Genomic DNA, 27,541 nt, shown 5'->3' with positions numbered 1-27,541 from the left:
TTCATAACTTTTACTGTTTCACTTCAATAAATGTTGCTAAGTTAGATGTGAACGGTTCAGTAACTCTTTTCAATTACACTTTCAAACTTACAGATCAAGTCTCACGTCAAAGTCACCTGACTAAACACACTTAAAAAAGCACTGAAGTTCTGTCATCTATAGGATGCACTCTTAACATCTCAATTCCTCTGACAGATTACGGTATTTTTCTGAATACAATCCCTATTTTAAAGAAAAAGTTAAAGCTGTCACCAGGTTTACCACCACTTGTCTGCCACAGAGAAAGAACACTTTTATGAATAAATTTGTAAGCATTTTTATGCAGAGTGATTAAATAAAGAAAAAGAAGGTGAGATGATCAGTGGGGATTCAGTGCTTTTATAGTCTATTTCCAAACTGCTGCAAAGCAGAAGGGTACTTGTTTGTTGCTGGACTGAAGGCACTTTGAAGTCAGAAAACACAATGATTGTCTTCACAAGGATTTTTGGCGACTACTATTTTCATTTGATTGTGTTCACATTCCTGCTCCTAAACTACCACGTAGGTTATTTATTCTTTGAAGTACACCACAGACATGTTGCATAGGTTGATATTTTAAAAGAAACAAACTTTCCTTCATAGTTGATTTGAAGATTGACCATTTTTCTGACTGTGGAAACAAAAAAAAAAACACCACCAAAATGTGGACTCTCACTGCAGTGCAGGAAAACAGCTAATTTACTGAATGTGGCCACTTGTTAACAAACACGTGTAGAAGTGACTGTTGCATTTGGGTGCTGGACGAACAGCATATTATATCAGAATCTTACAGATACATTTATAATCAAATAAATCCTTCAATATACTGTAATTTGTGATGTCTGCATGAGCCAGCTGATGACACTTAACTGCTCGGAAATCAGTGGTTTTTTTCCTAAATGCAGTATTTTGCGATCATGACTGTCACATTCTGGATGCAGTGTGATGCATATAATGCAGCACCAAAGCTAGGATGCCTTGAGGGAAACTGAAGAGGTACATTGAAAAAAAAAAATCAATTACGTTATGTCATTTAAAATCCAGCCACTGGATTAGAGTTTTCCTGCTTAAAGTGACTGACACCACATCCTTTTGACTTCTAAGGCTGAAGAGGATAGAGGGATCCATCACCGGTCAATTGACGTGTGTCTTCTCTGTCCAGTCTTCTTGCGTGAGATTTTTTAAGTTATTCTGAAAGTCAAAAGCAAAGTTATCACCAGTGGCTTGAGCAAAAGGGTTACTAAAGAAAAGGTTTACATCCAGGGGCGCAGCAGTTTCGGAGTCCCAGGAGTCCGTGTCTGTGCTGCTGGAGTCTTCCGTGGTGGTAGGCGGATAGCTCAGCTGTTCCAGCTGGTCAATAATGTCCGTGAACTGAAAGGCTGAGCTGGACTCGGAGCGGACTGAGTAGGCAGGGAAGTTCACCATGGAACTGGCCTCGGAATGGTTGGCGGAGCTGTAGGCGTGCAGGGAGGAGGTACCGTTCAGCGGCAGGTTATTGAGGGAGCTGCTCTCAGAGCGGTTGTTGATGAGCGAACTTGTTTCTGAGGGGCTCAAGAGGCTTTGCATTCTGCTTGCTTGGGCCTTCACCTCAAACAGCTCCGAGGTATCAGATGGTCTCTCATTGCCATTGAAATCGCTCCCTTCTTCAAATTCAAACTCATCTTCCATGTTCATATCTACCGCTTCGGTTGAGTACCTGTCAGGGCTCGACTGAGAGGAGACTGTGTTTTGCTGAAGGGCTTCTGTAGTTAAGCCAGGTGACTCTGACACGTGCTTAGAGAAATCAGAGCCCTGTAACTCTAAACCACTGTACACATATGAAAACGCCTCAGAGCCCCCAGCAAAAAAAGAAATTTCTGCTGGGTCATCATCAATAAATTCCTCTGACACCTGTAACTGTGAATTTGTCAATGTGAAAAGAGGGGCACCCCGACTGCTGTGCTGCTGCTCTTGTTCAGCAACAAAACCACCTGTGGTAAAGTCATCCTCATCATTGTCATTTTTACAAACAGCGACCCTGCTCTCCTTACTACTCCTCTCTACATCTAGATCTAAACCACAACCACTCTCAACAACAGGACAAGCAGGGTTACAGTTTCCTGCAACACTACCAAACCCAACACCTTGGAGCACGGGAGATCCAGGCTGCTGCATCAGTTTCCTCCCCGCTGCTTCTGTTGGCACTGCAGTGTTTTTTTCTGGAATCCTTGTGTATGGTGCTCGGGGGTCCAAAGAGGAAGGGCTGGTTTCTGCAAAGATGGGCAGGACAGGAGTAGGAATGGCTGATGAGTGAACTGAGTGGAAGAGGGCAGCTGCTGAGGCAGGAGACCCTGAGGTTCTCAAGCCCTCAGTGAATGGGACACTCTAAAAAGAAAAAAAAGGTAGAAACACAACAGATAAAAAGATTTTTATAATATATAAAACCAAACGCAACATCCAGTTCCTGAATGCAGAAGGAACACGTGCTTCAAAAGAGCTCACTTCACAGCAAACAAAAATAGATCCAGTAGCCCCCATAAGAGGCGAGATCTTTTTTCCTGAATTCTGATAACTAGATGGAAAATTAAATCCGTGTATTTTATAGCCTCTGCTGAAAAAGCATCCACAAGGGCAAATAACACAAAACAATGACAGTGAAATCCTCTGATGCTTCCTTAACCTCTCACATGTAAAACAAGTGCAATCAGTGAAACACTTTTTCTTGCCACTAATTGTAGAAGGCATCTATGCAATGAACTTAAGAAGGCAGTTAGATAGGCCCTGAAAACAAACTAATTCTCTGAGATAACAGACTAGAAAGTATGACATCTTCTTTTTTAGTTAAGCTGAATGCTGAAAAGGAAAATATTACTTTACACTCCCTTGGCTACAACAATCAAAACTGATACTACCCACAAAAAATAGAAAAACTGTGCATCAGGGACAACGACTGAACAGTGAAAGCAATTCCAGACAGTTGACTGGGACAACCTTTCCTTCCCCGTGGTCTCGGAAAGCTGTCTGTCAGCTTCCCTGCCTGCAGTACTGAGCGTGCTGCAGAACTGACCTGTTTTGGCACATCTGTGTTTGAAGCACGAGTGGATGCTCTGGCTTTGCTGTGCCTCCTGTGGAACAAAGAGAATCCTGTGAGTATCCAAGACATGAATCAGCCTTCTCTCTTCCCCATTCAGCTATTTCCATTCTAGTAGCCAACAGAAACATCTCAAGCTGTATTTTATCACGTTTTGTCAATAACTAGTTCAAGATACAAAACGTCACAAGAGTTGTAAATTAAACAATGCAGGCGTAAGAAACGTACGGAAAATGGAATAAAGCAAGATCCAGATCATTCATGCCACTGAAGGAGCAACTTGGGGCAGAAGACTAGACTAAACAGCACAATTAGTTTAACTTCTTCCTTTGTCATCAGTATAAACATCTACAAATGAATGGCTTCAAAACCAGAATGAGTTAATCTGTAACGATTTTACAAACAACTTACAATTCAGTCAACTCTATAATTTATGGCACATAAAATTCTGTATGTTACACCCCAAAAAGTGGTATCCTGCATCACACTTGTGGTTAGATTCATTCTATGTCAATATTTTACTAGAAAATCAATCCTTTTTACAGAAAGAGAGCTCAACTGGGGTCAAAGACATTAAAAGTATTTATTAATAATAGATGAATGCAAGCTTCTTAAAATTCCTATTAAGTTCCTATAATCTTTCAGATGAAAGACTACAAAGAGTTTTCCACATGTAGACAGGGTGGTTTCATATCCAAGTAAATGACAACTTTATAATGAAAATGCACATTCTTATTTATTTATACATTCATAAATGAATGAGTATTTAAGGTCACAGTTTCAGACTTGCACAACCCAAGTTCAGCTATGTGCTCTGCCACTGGCTACTTACATATGACAGCTACAGGGACACACAAACACGTCCTCACTAATTTTAGTAAATCTTCAAAACATACTGAACTTTTAGATGACTAAGTCACACATTGTCCATGGACATCAAAATGCAGTACTGAAACTTTTCTAGGTTTCTTTACATCACCACAATATTCTACATTATTTAAATCTAGTTCATCTACCTTAGATTTGAGGTAGACCTTAGTAACTGGGAAGTCAGCAAATGACCATGACTCCAAGCATCATTTAGAAACACTGAAATTTAGGAAATATAGGCACTGTGAAAGTCTCAACTGCTTTCACCTTACAAAGTTACTTGTACTTACCTTTCATATGGGGTTTTCTTCATCCCACTGTCCTTAATATAATCCACCAGTTGCTTCTGTGTTCGTCCACTGTGAACCCACAAAAGTACAAACGTTACGAAATGCAGTGGATGAGAAATATAGACGGTATTACTTTAGAATACTTTTTCCTTTTGATCTTGTTTTCTAAGACACAAGGAATTCAGCTTTAATAAATCTGTTGTTTCTCCCTACCTGTATCTGAATGATGACCCTCTGGTGAAGAACACTGCTTTAGCCTTTGGCTTTGGCTGATCAAAGAGCCTAAAGAACGTGTGATATTCAACACAGATTTTCCAGAAGTTTTTACACTCATCCCTACTTCCCAAAAGAAACTCCAATGTATCTTGATATGGGCCCTGAGAACAAAACACAAAAGCTAAGCAGCACATAAAATGGTAGTGGAGGAGAAAAGGAGTGTACAAATACATGCCAATAAAAAGGCTGAACTCCAGTGAGGTGCAATATTTTTGCTAAGTCCCTTCTCATATGCCTTAAAGCAATGGAAGTGATTTTGAATGCAGTTTAAAATCACTGAAAAGCTTTCAAAAATACTTCTTCCCCTTGAAACTGTAAAAATGTTTAAAACGCAATTGACTTTAGAAACATGCTCAATATAATCCACCTCAAGAAATACACATCATGAGATAAATTAAAATATTTCAGTGAAATAGTACCAATTTTAAAATACTTCTTCCTCAGAAGTTCTGATGCTTGTCTCACTTACTGAGATTTAGACAAGACTGGAAAATACTGCATATGTCAGAGTACAGTTACCACAGGAAATTTCTGAGAGTGTCTTTGTAAGGCACATTACTACACGTGCAGACAGCGTGTCCTGCTTTAGCTTTCCTTGATACATGTTGCTATAGTATGCCCAAAGATTTTTTCCCCCCATTTTAATACAACTCTCTGTTGAACATAATCCTGTCACCCAGTGTGGAAGCAACAACTCTGATGACATCTGCAATCAAAATAATTGACTTTAAATCAGCCAAGCATGAAAAATAACACTTCTGCTATACTGACATACAGAAAAGATATGGCTGTAGCAAAAGTAATCACAGAGTCCATAAAGTTAAGCTCTAATAACATAATCTCAGCCATCTATTCTTTCCTGAGGTGTACCAGGTTATTCTCATCTGAATCAAGGGACTATCTACCAGATTTTTCATGTGAGTAGCACAAATTCAACAAGTTCCTAGAGGAAACAGTCACATAAAGCAATCACTGTTTGTATCAGCAGTGTACTAACTATAGTGTTCTTTTAAGGAGCTGCAGCCACACTTTACCTAAACAACAGAGATTTACTATTTCAATGCTTAAGTTACCTTAGTTCATTTTGATGATAATGGATCAGAGTGTTCATGACAGTGTTAACCTCCATTTATATCCAAGGGAAATATTAAATGTAACTTTTTCAGAGTAAAAGTACTGAGACAGGATGCACTAAATACCTGGGGTTTATTTTTTTTCTAACTTACATTTACACACGTGTATGCCTATGCCAAGGATAAGCTGAGGCAGATACATGGAACCTAAAAATCTAACGTGACAGACATAGGGTGAGAAAGGAAAGGTTTTACTTGAATGATGAAGCCAAGCTTACCCTGCTGAGGTTGTTTTATAAAATTACAGACTCTAGAATTTTTCATAATAAAATTAAGTATACACATTTTTTTCAACACTGACCAACCTACTATTACAGTAAAACTTACACAGACCTCTGGGTGGAGTTTAATAAGGAATCTTTTCCTCTTGAAGCTTAATTTACGGACCTTTGACCAGTTGAAGGTATTGATTTTCGTATTACCCTGTATTAAAATGACAACAGTTAGAAGTTGGCAGAAGTTTCAGAAGTAAGAGCAGTAAACAAAATTCTGTTGCAGGCATATAGACATATGCATGTGCACACATACCACCTCCCCGACCCATTCTGTTAGATTTTTATTTCTGCTGACCATATTCCCTTAAACAATTTTATCTTTCAGTACAGGGATAGCTGCTACGAGTGTGTGGTTTCTGTCTATGTCTGTGCACACACTATAAAACTGAATGAAAACCTAGAGAACTGGATGGGAAAGGAACACTTCAGTCTCACCAGTATGCAGGATACTTTATGGTATGAGCAAGTTGAGGGTTTCAGTTTATTTAACATGCTTTATTTTCCTCTAGACACGCTCCTCCAAGGCTATTTTTGTAACTTGGCAGTACAATATACTGAGGAGTACTTGCCACAAACACAATGAATCCTGCCGACCTTCCTCGCTCACAAGCCTGTTTATTTGGCTAAAACTGGTTTAAAACCAGGCTCTGCCTTCACCCTGCTGCCTACATCAGCCCTCCCCAGAGCAGTGGCTCCCAAAGCCTTGGGGTAGGACACCATCAGCACTCACTACCACAGCAATTCTCCTGTCACCCTCTATGCACAAAGGGAGATGAAAGATGGTACTTCATGAGAAAGACTCCAATGAGCTGAAATGATGTAAACCTCAGGGGCTGAGAGGCCACTGAGGAGGACCAAGAGGAATTGCTGGACTGCAGTGGCTCTTGCGTCTATGAAGAGAAGCTGCCCCACAGTAACAAAAGAATGGGTAAGACACAAAATGAATGGAAAATGAGTGCCCAGATGGAAATATTTCAGTAGGTTGACTGCCTGTGTGTTTTGGGGGGAGGAAAATAATACGATCACATTCATAAAGAGAACTCTGATCATCGAGTTGCTTAATTAATACAACAAAAGTAGTAATTTTAATTGGTCCAATTACTTCAATGAAACAGCACTTCTATACACCAAGAGCAATGCTATCCCCGCAAAAATACACTGTAACATTAAAACAAGTGAAACTGAACCAAAATTCCAGGACTGTTCCAGGGCTGTACCAAATGAACTAATGATTCTGTCTGAAACATACAGAATTTTCAAAGAGTCAACAAAAACCTTTCTACTTTGGTGTCACGGATGGTTTTGTGGATTTTGATGCTCCTCTCTCTGCACCAACAAGGGCAAGCTGGGGGCTAAAATGACACTCCCTTGACCATAAAAATGTGCTAAGTTTTGAAATTATCAGAGACACCTGAAGTTAAAGTTAGAGACTTACTCTCAAGACGTGCTAATGGAAAGACAGACGCGCTAATGGAAAGACAGACGCACATACTCAGTTCGCTCTTCCCACTTTACCTGGAATACAAGCACACCCATGTGTGAAACAGCTAGATTAATTTTGGTGCCCTCACGATCAGATGCAAGGTGAAATCTGATGCCATACATCTCCAGTTTCCGAGCAATTTCAAGCACTTGAAAGTCTGATTCAGCAGGAGTCTGACCCCTACAGTGAGGAAGAAAAATAAAGTTTTAGGAATAATCTGATTTGCCAACATAGCAAACGCACTTAAGTCTTAACTCTGGCACTAAGTGAAAATTTTCTATCTCATCTAGTTAGGCAGTTCCACTCCAAATATTACACTGAAATTTTTGTCATAGGAGCAATATGCAATGGCAGATGACCAACCTAAGATGCATCCTGTAGACAGAGGCACCAAAATAAATGTTTCAGAGCTTTTTCAGTTTAGAAACCATAAAGTCAAACAAATCAGAATTCAATCCACAATCTCCTCCTCCTGCTTGCTTGTACACACATTAATATTAATTAGATAAAAAGTGAGAGATGAAAGAGCTGCACAGACAGCATGACAGAAACAAAGCAAATGTTGCAACAGAATGACCCATGTCAGGTGGGATTTTGGGACTACATCAGAATTATTATGCTAGTACTATGAGGTGCAATGCATTCCCCCAGTCTTTGGCTGTATGTTTTCCTCCTTGCCAAGGAATCCAGAGATGGATTTTTAAAATGAAGCATCATCTGCTGTTGAAATGACTTTTGAGAACAGGAGGAAGATGTACACACATGGAGCACCTCCTTTCTGAGTGTGCACAGAGTCCAGGCAAGCAATAGGGACTATCACAGACTGGCACACACCAGTCTCAGATTCAGCTTTCATTTACTTCTCTGCAAATTCACTAAAAACAAACTGACAATTTTTTTATCCTGTATGACAGAATAGTCCTGTATCATCATCATCTTTTTTTTTTTTTTTTTCCCCCCCTTCCCCCCAGTTTTCTCCATGAGGGGGACTTTACTGGATTATACTGCTGGCTCTCAGGAACAGGAAGGGTGGCCACGGACCATGCGTCTGGGCTCATCAGCAGAGCCAGTGCAGAGAAAAGAGAGGCCCATGGAGCAGGAGAGGTGCAGTCCCTGAAATGCCTCTTGCCCAGGACACAGAAGGCAGTGCAGAACTCTCACACCACCAAGGCATGAGAGAGCCAAGACCCCAAAATATGGACCGCCCCAAAAATATATCATTTCACCCAAAATATATAAAATTTCACAAGTCTTGAAATGATCTAGTGAAGCACTGGTACTTGTACTGACAAGATGTTCTCCCTACAAGTCAAAACTGTCTTACATCCTGATAGGGGGTTTAGGATACTCCAAGAGTAAGCAAATGCTGCCATAGAAATGGACGAGTTCTTGCCACTGAACATGTCCCAGTTACGCTGCAAAGTATAAAAGTCCTTATTACAAATGCAAGTCTGTCGCCTAAGGTAGTCTCTGAACTAAAAATATACTGCAAGACATTACCGCCCAATTTTAGGCACAAATACTGTCCAGGAGAACCAGCTAAGGCAAGAAACCCTTCTCCTGTTCTAACTCCACAGAAACACAAGCAGCACCGGACCTGCCAGGGCACTAGAACTGGTGAGGCTGCTTCAGCCACAGCTGTATAAAGAGACCCCTACATCCCTACTGAAAATAATTAAAAATAATAAATATTACTTTACTTCCAAGCAAGTGTTACATGAGCCAGCTATGCTAGTGCACTGATTGAATTGTTCCTGCAGTGTCCAAGTTCACTAGGATAAAAGTAATGGTACAAGGAAGACATGGGATAAAAATTGAGTATTATTCTATTTACAACCAACTAGTGCTGAAGCCAGATTAGATCCCTGCACACACACAAAGACAAATTTTTAAAATCCTGTGTTCCAATAAATGGCCTTCTTTCCATAAATCTCTATTTGCTTTCATTAAAACAGATGATAAACTATTTGTAGCATGATCTATTTTCACGTACTATGTCATGCCAACTACAACACTGGCAGTAAATAAATTCTCCTGCTACCCTGACTTGCCTTTCTGGGCATGCTCCTTAAAAACACCTCTTTCTACCTACAGATAGTCCTGTTTTGGATTAAACAACTTTTTGCTCCATACAGAGTTCTTTTAAATATAAACTGAGCATATTAAAATGAATGTTTATTACATTTGAATTTATCAGAACAGGGATGACAATACATATTAATTGTATGTAGGAACTGTCTCTACAATTCAGAGTGCAATTATGAAACCTATTTAGTATGCTAACGTTTTAAAAATGGAAGTCATTAGAAGAAACAATGCTTCTTTGATTCTTAGTAAAATGCTCTTTAGACTAAAACACATGCATACACAAAAATGCACTGAAAAAGTAAGTCTGAATGCACATACATTTGATGACAGGATTTCAACAGTATTCTATTGCCTTATTCATTCTGGAGGGGAAAAAATAATCTAAAACACTACAACAGGAAATTCAAAGTTTATTTTGTCAACTGAAGAAAGCCGGGATTCAGTAAAGTTCCTGACTTCACAAGTTCAGTCCATATTCCAACCCTATCCAAACATGAGTATTATATGACTGTGTATACATAAAGGGATTGTAAAGAACAAACAAACACAGAGGAACAAAAATCTGATTTCAAATGGAAAAAAAAACCTGCCAAACTACACGGAGTCTTGTAGTTGCATTTCTACCAGTGTTACCACCACATGTACTAGTTATGTCTAAGAGCTTAAACTGGTAAAGCAGATTTCTCTTCCCTGTACTGAAATGGGTAATGCTGGAATAAGTGGTTCCATACTGGCTTTACGTGTTACCAGCACTTCTGACACAGATTCCTTAACTGCGTCAAAACAGATGAAGTACCATGGTTCGTGTTTATTAAAGACTACAGACAAAAAAAGGTAGATGATAAATATTTAATTTTGGCCATAGCTTCCTAAGTTACACTCTAAGAGCACTGTGTGCAATTCCCACCCACACTCATTCCTGCTATTTCTTCTGAACAGAGTGACATTAAGAATGAAAGTGGTGCTTTGTCTTTTTAAGAGGATGCTGAGGATGCTAAGGTTGCCAGACGTTGGGAAGGGGGGTTTGGAAAGGAAGGGAAACAAAAATTAGAATAAAATGGCAACTAAAAAATTGGAGCTATATAGTACTAAAAATTCTTCATCAATAGTTTAGTGTAACTAATGCAGAACCACTGACTGTTATTCTATGTTCCATCAGATACAATCCAAAGCACAGCACATCTTAGAAAGAACAAAAAAAACCATAATAATTTTAAGAGTGTTCTCATGCACACAACTTGTCTGTACCTACCAAAGAAGGAAGAGCCCTGAGTGGGGAAAGCCGGGAGCCATGCCGGTCAGCGCCACAAACAGTTACAAATAAGAAGCAGTTTCTGAGTAATTACCCTCAGATATTTGCTTCAGACTAAGCAGCACAGCCCAGCCTGAAAACAACCTGGTCTAATTTTGTTCATCCATTAAGCAGATAAATCTACTTAATCTTCCCCAGGTCAATGGACAAATGACTATCTATTACAAGTATTTTCCAGCAAAAACTGCTGTCAATGCAATAGGTTTCAGTACAAAGGTTCCTTACATACATCCACCTAGACAAATATTGGTAGTGTGTTACAATATTCTCATGGCAATCAAGATTTATTCAAAATAAATGCTGTTAAATGTTAGGTGAGCATTTAAGTTTACAGAGCATTTAAAACCACTGTTAAATATAGAGTTTTAAAGATAAAGCATCAAAACATTTCATGTGTAGAAATTGTTTAGACTATGTAGCAACTTATAGTTTTTCTAATTCACAAACAATTTAAAGAATTTGGATCATGGACTAGGCTAACAATTTGTGAAAGGACGTGAAGGATAATAGTGAAAGTAAATACAAGTCTATCAAATCTTCTATTTCTTTCTTGACTTAGGCATATATACACAAACAAAAAAACCCACAACCATCTGAACACAAACAAATTACGTTATGTTTAATTCTGGACTAACGCACCCCGCAGCAAGTATCTACTCACACTACTTGCAGGAAGGCAGTAAACACTGCGTTCTGAGTGTCTGGAATGCCAGGATTTAACTGCACTACCATCAATACACCATCTTCAAAATATAAACTTGTTTTTTAATAAATAATGGAAATAAAATAAGTTAATTCCTCTTAGTCTTGCTGAAGCAAGTAATGTGCTATACCAAAAATATAACTCATCCTGTTTACTGTTACCATGTTTGCAAAGTTAAATATAAAAAACATATTTTTGTATTTGTGAAAGTAAAATAAAGTATGTGTAAAATCGAAGGGGAAAAAAAAAAAGGATATTTAACACAAAATAAACTTTCAATTCCGATCTTTCTGAACATAACATTCTCAGCATATGTTATCTTGTGATACAGAATGGATTGGATAAAGCTGAATAAAACAGAATCTGTGTATGTTCTTTTTCTACCACTTCTAGCAGCTACAGTGAAATAATTAAAAGAAAAAAATCAAACCACAACTTTTAAATGTGAAGAGAGACTCCATAGTGCCATCCAAAGGAGACTGAGCACCCTCTGCAAAGGCACACGTGTCCTCCCTCCTGCTCCTCCTGCTCACAGGGAAGACAGCCTGCTGCAACTCCAGCCCCAGAAATCAAATTGGTGCCCCCAGCTTGATATGACACAGAACCCCCTGTAAACTGGTGTATAAGTAAGTGTGTGCAAGGCAAAGCAAGGGCTGCAAAGAAGGAAAACTGAAGCAGAAAGAAGATGATGGAGTAGCGATCTGGAGATGAGCCATCCTGCCAGAAATGGGGTTTCTTCTCCTGGACGCTCTGTTTATATGAAAAGTCTTTGTCAAAAGCAATCATCAGTAGGAGAAAATATCGATCTGCTGGAGGTGAGAGAATAATAAGGTTAACTGACAGAAATAAAAAATTAAAATAAACCACAAAAATATGACAGACAAGAATTATGAGAGAAGTACTTAGTCCATTTAACCACACTGCACATCGCCAGGAAGGAGACAAACACCCAAGGTCCTCCCACTTGCTCTTTGGAACAGAAACGAGGAAAAGTGTGCCTAAACTCTGAGGAAACATGGGACCTTCACAACTCCTACTAAAAATGGAAAAGGTTGGCCAATACTGCCTGGGCAAGGGAAGAGAGAAGAGACGTGTAAGGAAGTCATAGCTATTTTTAGGATTGCAGTGCTTCCAAAATTACATCTCTAACAAAAATTTTTCCAAAGGCACAGGGGGATTTAAAAAACGCATCCAAGGTACCCAGGTATCGCTAACATTCAACTGTAACCTCTTCTAATAACATGCCTCAGCTTTTAATCTTACTGTGGTTTGAATGTACACTTCTAAAACACGCTTTAAAATAAGATTTGCAATCATTTAAAAATATGGTGTATTAGATGCAATTCTCATTGAACTAATGAAAATGACACTTATGAATCAATGAATCTTTTCCTGTTAATCTTCCGCTGACTTCTTCCTGACAGCCAAAATTACAAACTTTCCTTACTGTAAAGAATAACTAGAAGTAACTTGTTTGAAAAAAAGCTCAAACCTAATTAATAAGATTACCAGTCCCTGACTGACTCAGAAGACAGTCACCATCTTTAAATCAAGAAAAGTAAACCAAGAAAATTCATCACAAACAGAAGCAACTCGATTGGATCCAGGCACATGATTAACAAAGGGCTATTCTGTGCACTGTCTGGATGTACTTATCCCAGAGCTACAAAAATCACATATTTCATCTCAAATTTGAAAGCCACCAGCCTATACTGTATGATGGATCAAAATCTTTCATGGAACCATTTGTACCTTTAGACTCCACAGCATCTTGCAGCAGTAAGTTTCACAATATTGTTACGAGCTGTATGAAAAGGATGTTCCTCCTTTAAGTTTAATTTGCTTTGAAGTTACTGCCTAATTCTCTTCTCTTTTGATATGAGAAAAATAATGAAATATTTCTGTGCAATTAATGGTTTCCCTCACCCAGCTACCTTCTCCCAAGCTGAAGAATCCTAGCATACATTGTAATTTACTTCCAAACAACATTTAGCTTGTTCCTTCATTGCTTCTACATGCACCTCAGAGGATCAAAAGCAGAAAAAAAGAGTAACAAACACCTAATTTAATCAAGAATCAAGAAAGCTAAAATTCCACAGTACCGATAATTTCAGTACAACTGAAAATAAATGATCATAAAAAGCAAATAGTTAAGTACTGAAATTCTCAGGAACTGATTTTCTAATAATACAGAATGTGTCTTAGCCTTAAACACAGATGCTGCCCTGAGAAATCTCCTTGTTCTGTCTTAAAAGTCAGCCAGCAACAATTTCTGAGTCTACCCACGCAGAGCAAAAGGAAAATTTAAATTCCTAATACAGTATTTGGATTATAACACATAGCCATGCAGAATAAACCATGCATGTGGATAGTCACAACTAATAAAAGCCCTTCAAATTGCTAAATCCTAATACACAAGGTCTCAAAGTACAGAAAAGAAAGACCTGTCAGGTTAAATGGAACGTTTATCACCATTTTATCCAACACCACCTCTTGATTTAACCTGCTGACTCTGGGAACTGCACAGGTGAAGTTAAGACATTATGGCAGGTAATAGCTGGAAATTTCTCAGTGCTATTAACCTTGTGTGCCTAAAAGCATAAAAGAACAAAGCCATGGCAAATACAGGTCATGGAAAATGCAAACCCTGATCTTCGGAACAGTATTCTGGTCACAACTGAGCCTCCCTGTTGGTTGACCTCCCTTTCATGAGCACCATGCTGACTGTCTGCTCCAAATCTTCTTATTATCATATACTGCACACACAGGATAGATCTCCACATTTTAAGACTAGCCAGATCGGACCATAAAACACATGACCTTACTGTACACTGAATGCACATGATGGGAGAAATGAGCATTTCAAACAATAAAGCATTTGTTTCTGCAGTTACTGACAGTGTATTGGAATTAATTTTATATTTTTGGCAAATAGTGTCTTTTTCCCTAATAAACCTTACTTATTTCAAAAATACTCCACATTAAGTATTGTATAAATTCTGATGAAAGTTATTTCTCCTCCACTCCCTCCATCCTTCTCCATTTCCTTGCGTACAGGACTGGTACAATGCAATTGATTTCCAGTTATTTAGACAAAAGCAAGACCTATGCATTTGATGGCAAGCTGAACTTAAACTTTGTAGACTGGAAATTCTGAAGAATGATTTTGCCTAAAACTACAAGCTCATACCTTTCTTTGGTACGTTATTAAAGGTACACTGAAAAATCACTTGAGAAAGACTACTGCCCAACAACTCTGTCCTAACTATGTATCTATTGCTACATTCAACTTTTCTTGTTAGATGCAAATGGTGTTTAACTTAAACAATCTTAATATCATGCTATGGCAGAGCATGCTCGGCCTCCACCCAGTGAGTCTACCTGCTCCCCAGGAGTATACATTAATCCTCAACTTACACATGCTTCCTGTGGAACTCCAGAATCTTTCCTTCAATTCTTTCCTGGTTTGGCAAATATTGGTTTGTTTTAAGGTGTTCTCGATCCTCTGATTCATCAAAATCCCCTATTTCGGCTATTACAGAAAACAAAACATTAGAATAAGAAAAAACAATGGAAAAGGAACAATGTCAGAAAATACTTGGTAAGAAATTACAGAGATCCCAAGAGCCAGAATGTATTTTCCTTTAAGCCCTTCAAACATGTGCATTATTCTTTGTATTCAGCTTCATTTTACAGAAAGCTCACATTTATCCCAAGCAGACTTCCTAGGGCTTATAGGAGCATTTGAACAACATTTGGAAAATTTAGACTTCTTTATGGTCAAAGATGTGAGGCTTGTAGAAGACCTGTAAAGTGGTCTAAACATTTCTTCCTTACATATACCTCATACAAAAGCATATTTCAATTTAATTTTTCTAAATATACGTAAAATAGTTATGGACAAGCCTACTTGGGAAGAAGGCAAATTAAATTTTAGGAATTGTCCAAAAATATATACACAGCAAAAAAAGAAAGCAGTGTTATGTGACTATAAATCCCCACACCACCTACATCTTGAGCTTTGGTCCCCCCTTCACATATCCACATCTTTCAGAAATGATGCTGTGGATTAGGAAGAGATTTAGAGAAGAAAAAAACATGAACCAAAAGTGCAGAACAGCTTCCATCTGGTAAGACATTAAATGACCAGAAGCCTTCAGCTTGGAGAAAAAAGCAGCATGAGACAGGCAGAACATATGGAAGGTGTATAGAAAAATTACAAACTGAACAAATAAGTTATTTACTTTTTCTGATAATAAAACACGAAGTTGTAATATTAAATTAAAATGTAAAAGTTTAAAGAAAGACAAAAAGATACATGTTAATCTACAAACCTCCCAAATACTAGGCTGTGAAGCTCATTTTCATGGAAGGATTCCAAAAATACAAGCAAATCCAAAAATTAGACAAATACATGGAAGGAAAGTTCATCAAGCACAACTAAACAAAGAGATGCAGTCACTCTTTGACTTAGGCCACATGCAGAGATTACTGGATGGATGGATGGATGGATGGATGGATGGATGGATGGATGCAAAGGACGTATCACCATACGCTTGCTCCATTTCTGAGGGCTTCCCCATTGCATCTGCTATCAACTACTGTCAGAGAGAGTGGACTAAATTCACTAATAACCTCATCCAAGACAGCTGCTCTTAAAAAGAACACAGCAATATCCTGCTAAAAATCAAGCCAGCATACAAAATAACAAGAAAAAAAAAATATTGAAAGGCACTTTTGTAAAATAATTTATGTGAAGAATATTCATATTCTTTCTCCCTCATGATTTTCTAGTAGAGTAGAAGCAAGCTAAGCAAGGCCAGGCACTGAGGTCTGCTCACCAGCTCAAGACTGCACTGCTGGAAAACCAGGAGCAATTTTTATTGTGTCACTTGCTGATGGCACACGCACCAGATAGATTTGCTCCTCCAATTAAATCACCATAACTAATAAGGTTATAATTGTATTATCAAATTACAATGCACAATTATATAAGCAATAACTATTTAGCAGTGTACAACATGAAGAGGTATCATTTAACAGCTTTTGTTCCAAGCCAGCAGAGAGGCACACAAACCCATTCTGCCGCTCAGCTTACAGATTTGTAAACACTATCATTTGGCTGCTGCTCGAGCTGATTTGGTGTCTGAACCCACTGGAGGTTTTCAGTTTGCTCATCTCAAAGGGCATGTTTTCAGGTCTTTAGGCACATACAGACTGAGTGTGCAGCAGCACAGAGAGCTTCCAAACCAGTTGCTTCCCCTTTCCATTTGCACATCCAGCAAGAAGGAAAGCTGCTTGACAACCTTACTGTTGATCTTGTTCTGGCACATTTCTAATTTTATTTTAGCTCTGTCTCTTGACGCTTATCTCCCCCTCCAACCACAGGGAAACTGAGAAATGAAGCCAAGGAAGCACAGGGGCAGACGGGAGCAGCTGTCTGGAAGATGAGGAGCACTAGTGACCCGGTTTGCAGAGCCAGGGAAAACAAGACAACACGCAAGGGGTTTGGTTTTGTAGTGTCCACAAAGACAAAGCTATCTCGTAGATAAGTACCAGCCGTTCCCCACCACAGCTAGCCCTGATGATAATCCCAGTGTTCAAAATCAATGTGTTTACTGCATGTAGAGAAGGAAATACTGCGAGACAGAAAATGCTTTTAGTTATCAAAAGCTTCTGTGCACTATTTAACTCAGGTTAGCAATAGCAACATCACCCGATAACACCACAGTTGAGTACTCACATTGCAGGAGGTGAGAGACCAGAAGAGCGGCCGTATTGTCGCTGCAGGTCAGCCGTTCCTCTGCCAAGTCCCTCTTGATTTGCAATGCAAACAGGTACCTGAGAGAGTTACAAGGACCAGACATGAAAGAACAATAAAATGCCTGAGCAGTACTTTATAAAACCAGTAAATCCTAATTCTTCCTCTCTCCAAAATCAAGATAACACAGAAGCCTTGATACCAAGGGCAGTCAAATCAAACCTAACAATCCATGGGTAATCCAGTGCAATTTATCAGCGTAAACACACACAGAGGGACAAGGAAGCAGAAGGAAAACCATGCTTTTAACAAGTTTCATTTGTGAAGTAGCCGCAGCTGTAATTTTTAGCTGAAAAGAAACTTAATACTTCAAGTAACTTTATCTCTGAGAACAAAGATGAGAGAACATCACTGATAATGAGTGCTTCTGCTAGCACTCAATTTACTCAGTAGCTGTATTTTCCAGGACTACAATGTTAGCAGACTACAAAGACAGTAAGAAATTAATTTTCCTTTTCTCATACTGCTATACTCATTTAAGTAAATAACTCCCATATCAGCTGTTAAAGCAGAACAGATTTCTGTGTAACGGTTTTGCGTAAGTAACAAGCTGCCTGCAAAATATACAAGGATAGGAAAAAAAATGTGGCAGCCTTGAAAGTGTGCTGATAAGGACTGACTTAGAAACCTAAAACAATTCTAACATATTTTTAGGAATTTAATGCTGATAAGTCTTTTGTGCTTTTCTTTTTACTTGAAAGAAGGTGCAATACAGACTCCAGTAAACTGGCAAGGTTTCATTACCATAAACCTTTGAACTTACAGACTGATCAACATTCTCTAATGAATTACTCCCTGAAAAAGAACAGTAATTTTTTCTAAAAGAAGAATTAATACTATGTAACACATTCTTGAGCGAAGACTTCCATAAAGTATGCTGTTTTCTGTGTATCTGACTGAGCTATCCTGGTTTCTTCAGCAGACTCACAATAAAGTGTACATATTGTCAATAGCATTATGAAATACCTAGACACTCTAAGCACAGGCCAGAATTCCACAATAAATAATCCATAAACAGACAAAAATACAGTTCCTGCTCCAAAATTTTGTATTTCTAATGAAACGCCTACAAGAAACAGCAATTAACATAAGAAATTGGGGAGAAAAAATATTTAGATAGTATTTATCATTACAAGAGACAATCACATCGCATCACAGCAGCTGTCATGCTGGTTTGCTCTAGAATAAGTCTGAAGGATAATAAGGAACCTCTGCAGATCTCTAAAAGGAATTTCAATTAAAAGCAGTAAAACTGGGAAAATCACTAAATGAGCTCTTTAAACACTAAAATCCTGGGTTAGAGGCACAAACTTCAAACCATGTTCCAAGGTACTAGCAAGAGGATAGGTCTGCTTAATTTACCAAAGATCAATTAGCAAAAGTGACCCATGATAAGCATTGGTGAAAAATATGAACAGGAAAGCATGTTTTTTAGTTGTACAATATTTAAAGTGTGGACTTTGAAGTTTAAATGATAAATCACTTATTAAAGTATGTACTGATTATTTTATATAGGTATTGTATATAAATGTATTTCCTCTATGCCCTGTCTCTTCTGACAACCTGATGATTGACAAGCCCTAACCTGCATTGTTTTCTGTTTTGAAAAATATTTTTTCTGATAACATTCATCTGCCAACATATGTCTGCTAAAACTGTGACACTAACAAAAAGTGCTCTTTTGCTCATATTCGATGTAAGTTTTGTTTGGGAGGAGATGCAATGTCCTCCTACCTTTACCCTTCTATTATTTCAGTAGGTAACGTAAAACAAATTTTTCAAAAAATACTTTACCTAGTATATTCCTCTTGCAACTGACCCGGGTCTGGAGGGAAAAACTTGACAGCTAGACGAAGCATTGTAGTCTTTGGTCCTGTAAGAAAAGTTAGCCATTTCACAAAAAACCTCCTGTTCTTCATAAGTACAATGCGTATTATGTGTTCCAGCACGCGGAGAAATATAACACACAAGAAGTCTAGCCAGCTTTCAGCTTACTACAGTGGGCCTGTGGGGTATAGATCGCCCGTGCCAAGGGAGATACAGAAGATAGCTTTTAAAGGAGCTATCCATACTACTTCCAAGGCAAGTCAGCTGTCTGAATGCTGTACAAATTAGTTTTGTGCATCATGAAACATATAATACCCCAAAGCACTACTTGACTGCATATGAAAGCATCGCAGATGACCCAATGAATGGTTCCCAGAAGGGGAGGCGGATGGAGACACATCCCACAGGCTCTCCCAACACCAACTGCCACCATTAGAGTTGTCAATGAACTGAATCCATGAGTCTGGCCAGACCCAGCTGGCTTCCTGCAGAAATAAAGGTGCATTTGCAGCCTGCTCCCAGCATGCCCATTAATGTCCATTTCTTCCCATTTTTAACATTGTTCTTCCCAATCTTGACAACAGGGTGAAAACTAATGTAACACTGAAATCTAAACAGAATCCTAAGTAACTATTTGGAATAGTCCATAATGCTCTGTGTAACATTTTACAACAAGAAAACCCAATGGTGACTAGAGCCTATTAACAGTTCCAGTGTCACGACTCAGCCTACTGAACCAACTGACATGATGCTCACAGTCCCGTTTCACTGGTGGTTTTGCAGGAATTGCTTACTATGCCACAACTGGGCATCGCTGTTCTGCTGCTGCTGTTCCTGTATTAAAAGCAGAAAATGCTGCGTATTTTGCAGGCAGTCAGAGCACTAGCTAACCTTCCTACAGAAGCCTACTGAGCATCCACCTCGCACTTGCAGGCACCCCCTGGAGAAGCGAAGCAGCACTCACCCGCCGCAGCTCCCCTGACAGCACCTTCGCTCACTGCGACAGACCAAGGCCTGTCCCCAGGGTGCACCTTCCCAGGCAGAGCATGCCTCGAGCATGCGGAACTGGAGGAAGGCAGGACAAACCAAGGAAAGGTGGATCCCCACTAAAAAGGCAGAGAAAGACCCGGGAAGGGAAAAACTGCAACCCCTCCTCTAGCAGGACTTCCCTGGGCACTACAGGCAGGATATTCACATGTTTCATGACCCGACTGATCTTCAGGCCCTCTACAGCTCCCTGACAGGAGGGTGCAGAGAGGGGGGATGAGTCTCTGGAGCCAAGGCCCCAGCGCCAGGCCCCGAGGGAATGGCCTCAAGCTGCCCAGGGCAGGGTCAGGCTGGCTCTGAGGAAGGATTTCTGTGCAGAAGGGGCTGTTGGGCGTTGGAATGGGCTGCCCAGGGCAGGGGGGGAGTCCCCATCCCTGGAGGGGTTGGAGAGTCGGGCTGACCCAGCGCTGAGGGATCTGGGGGAGTTGGGAACAGTCAGTGCTAGGTTAACGGTTGGACTAGATGATCTTCAAGGTCCTTTCCAACCTAGATGATTCTGTGATGCAGCCAGCCCTGCTTACGCATGACCTCCAGAGGTGCCTTCCAGCCCCATCCACCCCAGGACTCTGCGTGCCACTGCCATTTCAAAGCAAGCTTGGCCAAATAAAATAAATTTTTAAAAAAATCAAATTTGTCTGAGCATGTTGGTAAGCACAAGCCAGCCTGCTTTAGTTTATTTTAAGCACCTACATCTCCTAAAGCTTGACAAAATCAAGTTTACCCTCATCAATCCAAAGTACACTAATTTCTCTGTCTAAAATACCTGATACACCAAATACTCCTCCACTCACCCTCTCATTTGCTAACAGGAAAATAACAAACTTCGCTTTCTGCCAAGCAGCTGAGATAACTAACTCTCAGACTATCACAGCTGTCAAAAGAGCAGGTCCCAAACTCCGGTCTCATAATCACCAAAGTTCTGGTGAACAAAATAACTAAAATCCGCATCCTAATTACAGTGCATCACTTACATCAAGTCACAGTAAATATTAAAAATTAAAAACATAATACTGCATATTTGCTTCTGTAGCACAACTCCTTTCTGTTTTGTTTTGGTTTGGTTTTTAATCTTGTCTTTTCTCTATAAAAAAGCCCCATTCTAATTAGGAAAAGAAACATCAGGCCAGTCTTAACCAAGATGCAGAATTTAAGAAGCCAAATCTGAGCAAAACCAAGAACAATAACAAAGTCAGGAAAAATTACCCATGCAGGTACCGTGAACCCACACAATAGAAAACTGGCAACACTTTAGAGAAGGTACCCAAATGCCAAGCTAACACTCCGTGCCCGTTGGGAAGTTAAGAATTTGGACCTAAGCTCTTTGCCTTCTGGAGTGGTGTAGTAAACCTGACCGCATTCATTTGAAATTAATCAGAAATTAAATCCTTATCATACAACACAAAGTTCTATGTATCTCAGAATAGGTCATTAGCCAAGACTAATTTGAAGTGAATGTTAATAATCTAGATTTTTTGGTTTTAGAAAGCACATCACAAAGCAATCACCATCATCATTAAACTAACAGGTTTGAGCTGTATTACCTTAAAGCCCATGATAACATCTAACATTCCCCTACCGCTGGACTAAAAGGTACAAGGTTAACTCCAAAATCATTAAATTCTAAAAAATCAAACCAAACAAACAAACAACACAACCCCAAAAAACCAAAGAACCACCTCAATGAAACTTCTTAAAGCAGAATATAGGAAAACATCATCCATCCATGCCAAGTTCAGGCATTTCTTAACAGTATGAGAAAACTCACCAAATCTCATTCTTACAGAATTTTGCTTTCCCTGGGGAAACAGCCAGCAGCCACACTCAGAAGGGACCAGAGTGCCTCTGTGGCACTGCTGCCAGGCCAGCCCGCACCCAGGCAGCCGAGAGAGAGGGGCACCAGGGAAGGGCAGCCCCAGCGTGGCCGGGGAGTGTTACAGCTGAAGCCAGGGCAGAGGTGGCTAGCCTCACACAGCTGTACTGACAGGAGTAAGTGTCCTCCTGTTATTGCAGCTTACTTAATCCCTTACTTCTGAAATGTCCACACCATCACGTAGTTAAATTAAACTGTCAAAGGAGTTTTTAGGAAGATGCTCCTGTGCAAATCATGTGTCAACTACCAAATTCAGTGAAAGAACAGCTTAAATTACAATACATACAATTAATGTTGGAATTGTAAACACTTCCAAGGCTTTCTAGAGTCGTATCTTATTTCAGTTTTAAAGACAGCAGAACACCAGGAAGGGATTAAACTAGTATAAAAAGAAAAAAATAAAAGCTCTCACCCAAGCTATCAAAGCTTCACAACTTTAAAACTGATTTCAGTTGAACACATACCAGACACCATGGCTGGTGTCTCCTACAGATTAAGATTTTAAAAATTTTAAAAGAAAACTTCCAGTGTCACTCACAACGTAACATGGATGGTAGACCCCTAAGCACCAGAGCAGCCATAAACTTTAGCATATCCTCATGGTTTTAGACCATTTTAGAACAACATATATACCATCAGGGAACACACAGCCATCAGCCCATGGTCTAAGGCCAAGTTTCCCCAATTTATATGGTATAAAAGATGATACAGAAGGAGTAACCAAGCAGTACTGCAGACCTGTGGTCCACCAGATCTTTTGACTAAGACATAATTCCTTCCAGCCAGGAGCACCAGAAAAACAAAACAAGCCTAACTGCACGCAGTATCTAAAAAGATGGCACTCCAACAATGGGCAGTGGCGGCAATCAAGTGTGAAAGTATTATATAACCTCTGAAGGAAGCCTTCTTTTATAGCTGGTTTGGCTCTTCTGCTTAAACGTCAGTACAAGTTAAAATCATGGCCTTAAAGTTAAAAAAATCTACCTAGAATTGGTGATTCTTGTTTTCTGGCAGTCAGTTTCAGGCAGAAGAGTAACTAAAAACTACTTCCCCAGTACTAATTTTCAATATTTTTCAACTAAGATTTTGAAAGGAGTAGGAATCCACCACACCCTCCTGATCTTTTTCCACAAAGCCTTTACAATCAGAAACAGAAAACAAACAAACGGTTTAACCCCATTGTAAAGGGGGAAAAAAAAAAATCAATCTAATCTTTCAACACCAGAAGAACTGTGTTCTTCAATTATTATGCCTTTATAGTGCATCTCACATTATTTTTTAGAGCAGCATAAAGCAAAGATAGCATCACTACTGCAATATCCTCCTGGCCAAAGAGCAGAAACAAATTTCGCAACCGAAGCAGAGAGGACTCTGAAGCTGCAGCCACCCACTGGCTGGGAGATCCCTACCTCTCTCTCTTAGTAAAGCTGCTCCTGAGCACATTGAGAAAGTTGTTGAGAATAAGATGAGAATACCCACCCCACTGGATTTCCCTGCGTGCCTGCAAGCTCTGAGTGCAGCTTTTTGCAGACCTTCCAAAAGGTGCATCAGCACTCAGACAGGATCTCATGACTGCAGATGCTACCCTCTCCCACCCAATGGGGGCAATAAACCAGAATATTCCTTTCTCTTTGCACCGTAAAACAACACAACTTACGAAAGCTCACAAACAGCAAATGTCAGGTTTCACTTATATGTAACACCAGCTGACCCAATCTATCTAGATATTCATCAAAGAGAAAGAATCATACCTTGAGTAAGTTTCCATTCCACCCACCCCATACTACATATTAAAAACATCAGGTTTGCATGCCCAAACAGGAACCACTATCACCCCTACACCAAGTACAATTTTCAGGGAAGCATAACCAGTAAATCAAGTAGTAATTGTGAAAGCAACCCACATAAAGCAGATGTAAATTAAGGAAAACTTCCTTTTTTAAAAACTACTTACTCCGTACTTGTTTAATAACAGGTTTCATAGGTTCCAGCCAAATCTGAAATTAAAAAAAATTTACAAACTGACATTCATATTTGAATACAGTATGAAAATGTCAAAAGTAAATTCAAATAAAGCAGTAACTTATGAGTATGCATTTCTTCCTCACTGCAGTAATTCCTTTGCTTTTAAAAAGTGTACTTATCTATTTGAATTGACACTTATCATGCATCAGTGGAAAGACCACTGATCCACGGTTAATGCTCATCTGGACAGAAGAAGAGCCAAGTCAGCAAAAGCACAGCACCACTGGCAAGAAGACAGAAATCATGCCAAAACACACGACTGGAGACAGGACCCAGGCTACAGAATTACAAGGAGGTCTGGAAAACATGGCAAGGTCCAACTTTTTCCCCCTTCCATACTTTGTCCATCTCTCTACCTACTCAATTCTTACTTGATATTAATTTCACACAAATTTTTGTGTTTTGACAGGTACATTTTTAAAGAAAGAATATTGCTGTTCTAGCAAAAGCAGCATCCATAAGACTAATGCAAAGTATTCTGGAAGCTTAACTTTTTGTTGGGTGGGTTTTTTTTTTTCTCCCTCCCTCCCCCAAATTGCAACATGACAATTATGTTTGGATCTTACCAGTTACTTCTCTGAGAGAAAGCCAAGGATTTTAAGAACTTTACTAGATTCAGAAAGACTCTGGGTGCTTTGAAGAAGAAATGGAAACTAAACAAGCTGTACTGTATTTCCTTGGCTCAAGAGCAGCATGATTAGTGCTACAAGCATTCTCTATGTTCTCAGTCATATTTGTTGTGTGCATCCTAAAACTAGAAAAAGTAATAGAAAAAAAATAATGAAGACAGTTTGGGGAACATTTTCTAATTTAGAAGTCACACTGTCCTCTTTGCAAGACATGGTGACTAGGAGCCTTACAGAGTGTTAGTATTTACCTAGATCAATGATTTTAAAAGCTTGCAGGTCTCTATCTGCTGAGGTTTACATTTATTAGAGATGTTCATAATGACTCTTCAGGAAAATTAATTGAAGACTGAATTAACTGAAGATAAATATGAACACAAGCAAAATTAGACCTTGTAATATGATTTTATAAGTGCTCCACAGACTACACTTTGAGTTGTTTCCCCTTTCAAAGGGAAGTCAGATTTTATTTACATCCCTGAAAGCAGGAACATCAGCAACTATTTAACTGCTTTATAAATTTTTTGAGATTCAACAAGTAGTACAATCTGATTTCTTCCCTCTATTAGTTGTTGTTCTGGTGAGCAATGCAGATTTACAAGAATCAAAGAGATAATCCTACAGGAGACTCCAGCAGACTTTGAAACTTTGACATTCAAACAACTGCATTCACCCAACCTTTTTCTTATACCAAATCCGTCAGGGAACTATACATACCCAATATGACTGGATGTTCTGGAACTCAATCCCAAAGTAGTCTGATTCAATCAAATTCAGATGCTTGTAAACCTCTGTCAATAATGTCTGGCCATAATATTTTGACTAAGACAAAAAAAAAACAAAACAAAACACAACAAACAGTGAGATTAAGTTTACAACAAATTAGAAAAAAAATTATGGCATCTTTAGAAACTGTAGAAAAATCTCTCAAAGATTTCTCATGTTATTCTTGTCACTGTAACACACAAACATCCAATATACAGGCACCGCTCCACACAAACAACTTTTACATAACCAAAGGAACTCAAGATGGAAGGGGGCGTTGGAGGTCATCTGCATCCAACCTCCTGCTCAAAGCAGAGTCAGCTATGGGACAGACTAGATCAGCTGCAAACCATTTGCAGATCCTTCAATAAACCAATACCATTTGTTTGTGTAGCTGGATTGTGTGGACTTTCCCCCAGCTGCAGGGGACTAAAGCAGGGACTGCCAAAACCCTGCTCAGATCACAGAATCATCTGGGTTGGAAAAGCCCTTGAACCCCTCCAGTCCAACCATGAACCTCACCCTGACCGTTCCCAACTCCCCCAGATCCCTCAGTGCTGGGTCAGCCCGACTCTCCAACCCCTCCAGGGATGGGGACTCCCCCCCCTGCCCTGGGCAGCCCATTCCAACGCCCAACAGCCCCTTCTGCACAGAAATACTGCCTCAGAGCCAGTCTAAAACGCAGCCTAAATGTCTGAGTACCCCCTTGCTCATACCAACACCAGGGACCGTACGGCCACACGCAACTTGCACACTAGTAATGTATGCGGATGCTCTAAGCAAGTCCAAGGCAGCTGAGACAACCAGAATTTACCCCTGACCTAGGAAGTGCCAGCCATCCCCACAGGAAAGCAAGAGCTGTGCGAGCAGGACTTCGTGGGGCTGGGCTGGTCGCTGCCAGGGACCATGCCGACCGACCGGAGGCTGCTCCTCAGAGCACATGCAAGGCCTCTGCTAATAGAATTAGAACTCGTCTTCTACAAAGGAACATCTTTGAAAAACCATAACCCTAATGTTTTTTAAGTGTTCAAGAAAACCTGAGGTGATAGATTAACAAATAAACCAGGAAGGCTGTAGCTCCCTGCCAAAGAAACCAGTGGGAACCCAAGCACCCTCCTCTCACACCACGCCTTCACTTGCAGGGAATCCCTCCCTCAAGAAACCCACTCACTAGCCCTTCCCACAGTCAAGTTAGACGTAGAGCCACAGAACAAAGATCAGCAGAAAGCTGCTACAGTAACACAGGAGAAAATGGGAAACTTTCACATCACACCCACAACTACGCTTGGATCTGCTTGTTAAAACATACAAGCTTGCTGTCAGCATCTATTAATGCATGACTGTAGCAGCCACCACAAGAAAAACAGCATTTATGAATCCACACATCAGTCCATCTGGATTACACAGAAGAGAATCCAAAGGGCTTTCACATCCCTCAGTACCTGTTCCAGCAAGGCACAAAAGCTAGCAGGATGCAGTGGGAGGTAGCATGGCAACCAACATCCATGTTCTAGCTTGGACCATGAAGGAATAATCCTGTAACTGCAGCAACAGGGTCTGGCATCACTCTGGCCAGCCAGGTCATCCAGCAGAACACACCTTGGGCATTCATGCCACCAAGGTCTTGTTTATCTGGAAAAGCCAGAGTGCCAGAAGACTATGACTTTCCCATCAAAGCAAATACACACTTCTGTATTTGACTCTTCAAACTCAGAATGATGTATCTCTTAAAAGTATTAGGTGTTATAGTAAATTAGTAATAGAATAACTTAATAAAATGTGCAAATGAAAATATCTAACAGACAGAATGGGCCACTTGAGGTTAAAATAAATAGGGTTTTAAAAAGTAAAAAGATGGTGAAAGTTGGGGTTTCATGTTACTGAGATGTATAAAAATTAAAGAGTAATTGCTGCTTATGAGAAAAAGAGATTAACTGATGATGTTTTTAGAAAATACCTCTGTACCACTTTAAAAACAAAAAACCCCAAACAAATTTCAGTGACAAGAAATATGACAGCTCTGCAGTACTGCAAATCTGAAA

At 39.6% G+C, this 27,541-nt stretch overlaps 1 protein-coding gene across 5 annotated transcripts in view; it reads right to left on the bottom strand.

Annotated features, from left to right (window-relative positions):
* Nucleotides 1–27,541, bottom strand: part of FARP2 (FERM, ARH/RhoGEF and pleckstrin domain protein 2) — an 81,861-nt gene that overhangs the window by 32,725 nt on the left and 21,595 nt on the right. For all 5 annotated transcript variants that reach the window (XR_012634099.1, XM_074912743.1, XM_074912745.1 and 2 more), the window contains exons 3-13: nucleotides 25,452–25,556; nucleotides 24,038–24,080; nucleotides 19,134–19,212; nucleotides 17,262–17,359; nucleotides 14,936–15,050; nucleotides 7,448–7,595; nucleotides 5,991–6,080; nucleotides 4,462–4,625; nucleotides 4,249–4,317; nucleotides 3,065–3,122; nucleotides 2,142–2,382 (exon numbers count right to left, since the gene is read on the bottom strand). Coding sequence is in view for 4 of the 5 variants with exons in the window: in XM_074912743.1 (XP_074768844.1) it covers nucleotides 2,142–2,382; nucleotides 3,065–3,122; nucleotides 4,249–4,317; nucleotides 4,462–4,625; nucleotides 5,991–6,080; nucleotides 7,448–7,595; nucleotides 14,936–15,050; nucleotides 17,262–17,359; nucleotides 19,134–19,212; nucleotides 24,038–24,080; nucleotides 25,452–25,556 (1,210 nt within the window). In the remaining variant the exon portion in view is untranslated. The remainder of the gene's footprint in view (nucleotides 1–2,141; nucleotides 2,383–3,064; nucleotides 3,123–4,248; nucleotides 4,318–4,461; nucleotides 4,626–5,990; nucleotides 6,081–7,447; nucleotides 7,596–14,935; nucleotides 15,051–17,261; nucleotides 17,360–19,133; nucleotides 19,213–24,037; nucleotides 24,081–25,451; nucleotides 25,557–27,541) is intronic.

The sequence above is a fragment of the Athene noctua genome, chromosome 8 (assembly GCF_965140245.1).
Source record: "Athene noctua chromosome 8, bAthNoc1.hap1.1, whole genome shotgun sequence".
NCBI classification, from domain to species: Eukaryota; Metazoa; Chordata; class Aves; order Strigiformes; family Strigidae; genus Athene; species Athene noctua.
This window is presented reverse-complemented; position numbering and strand designations above follow the sequence as displayed.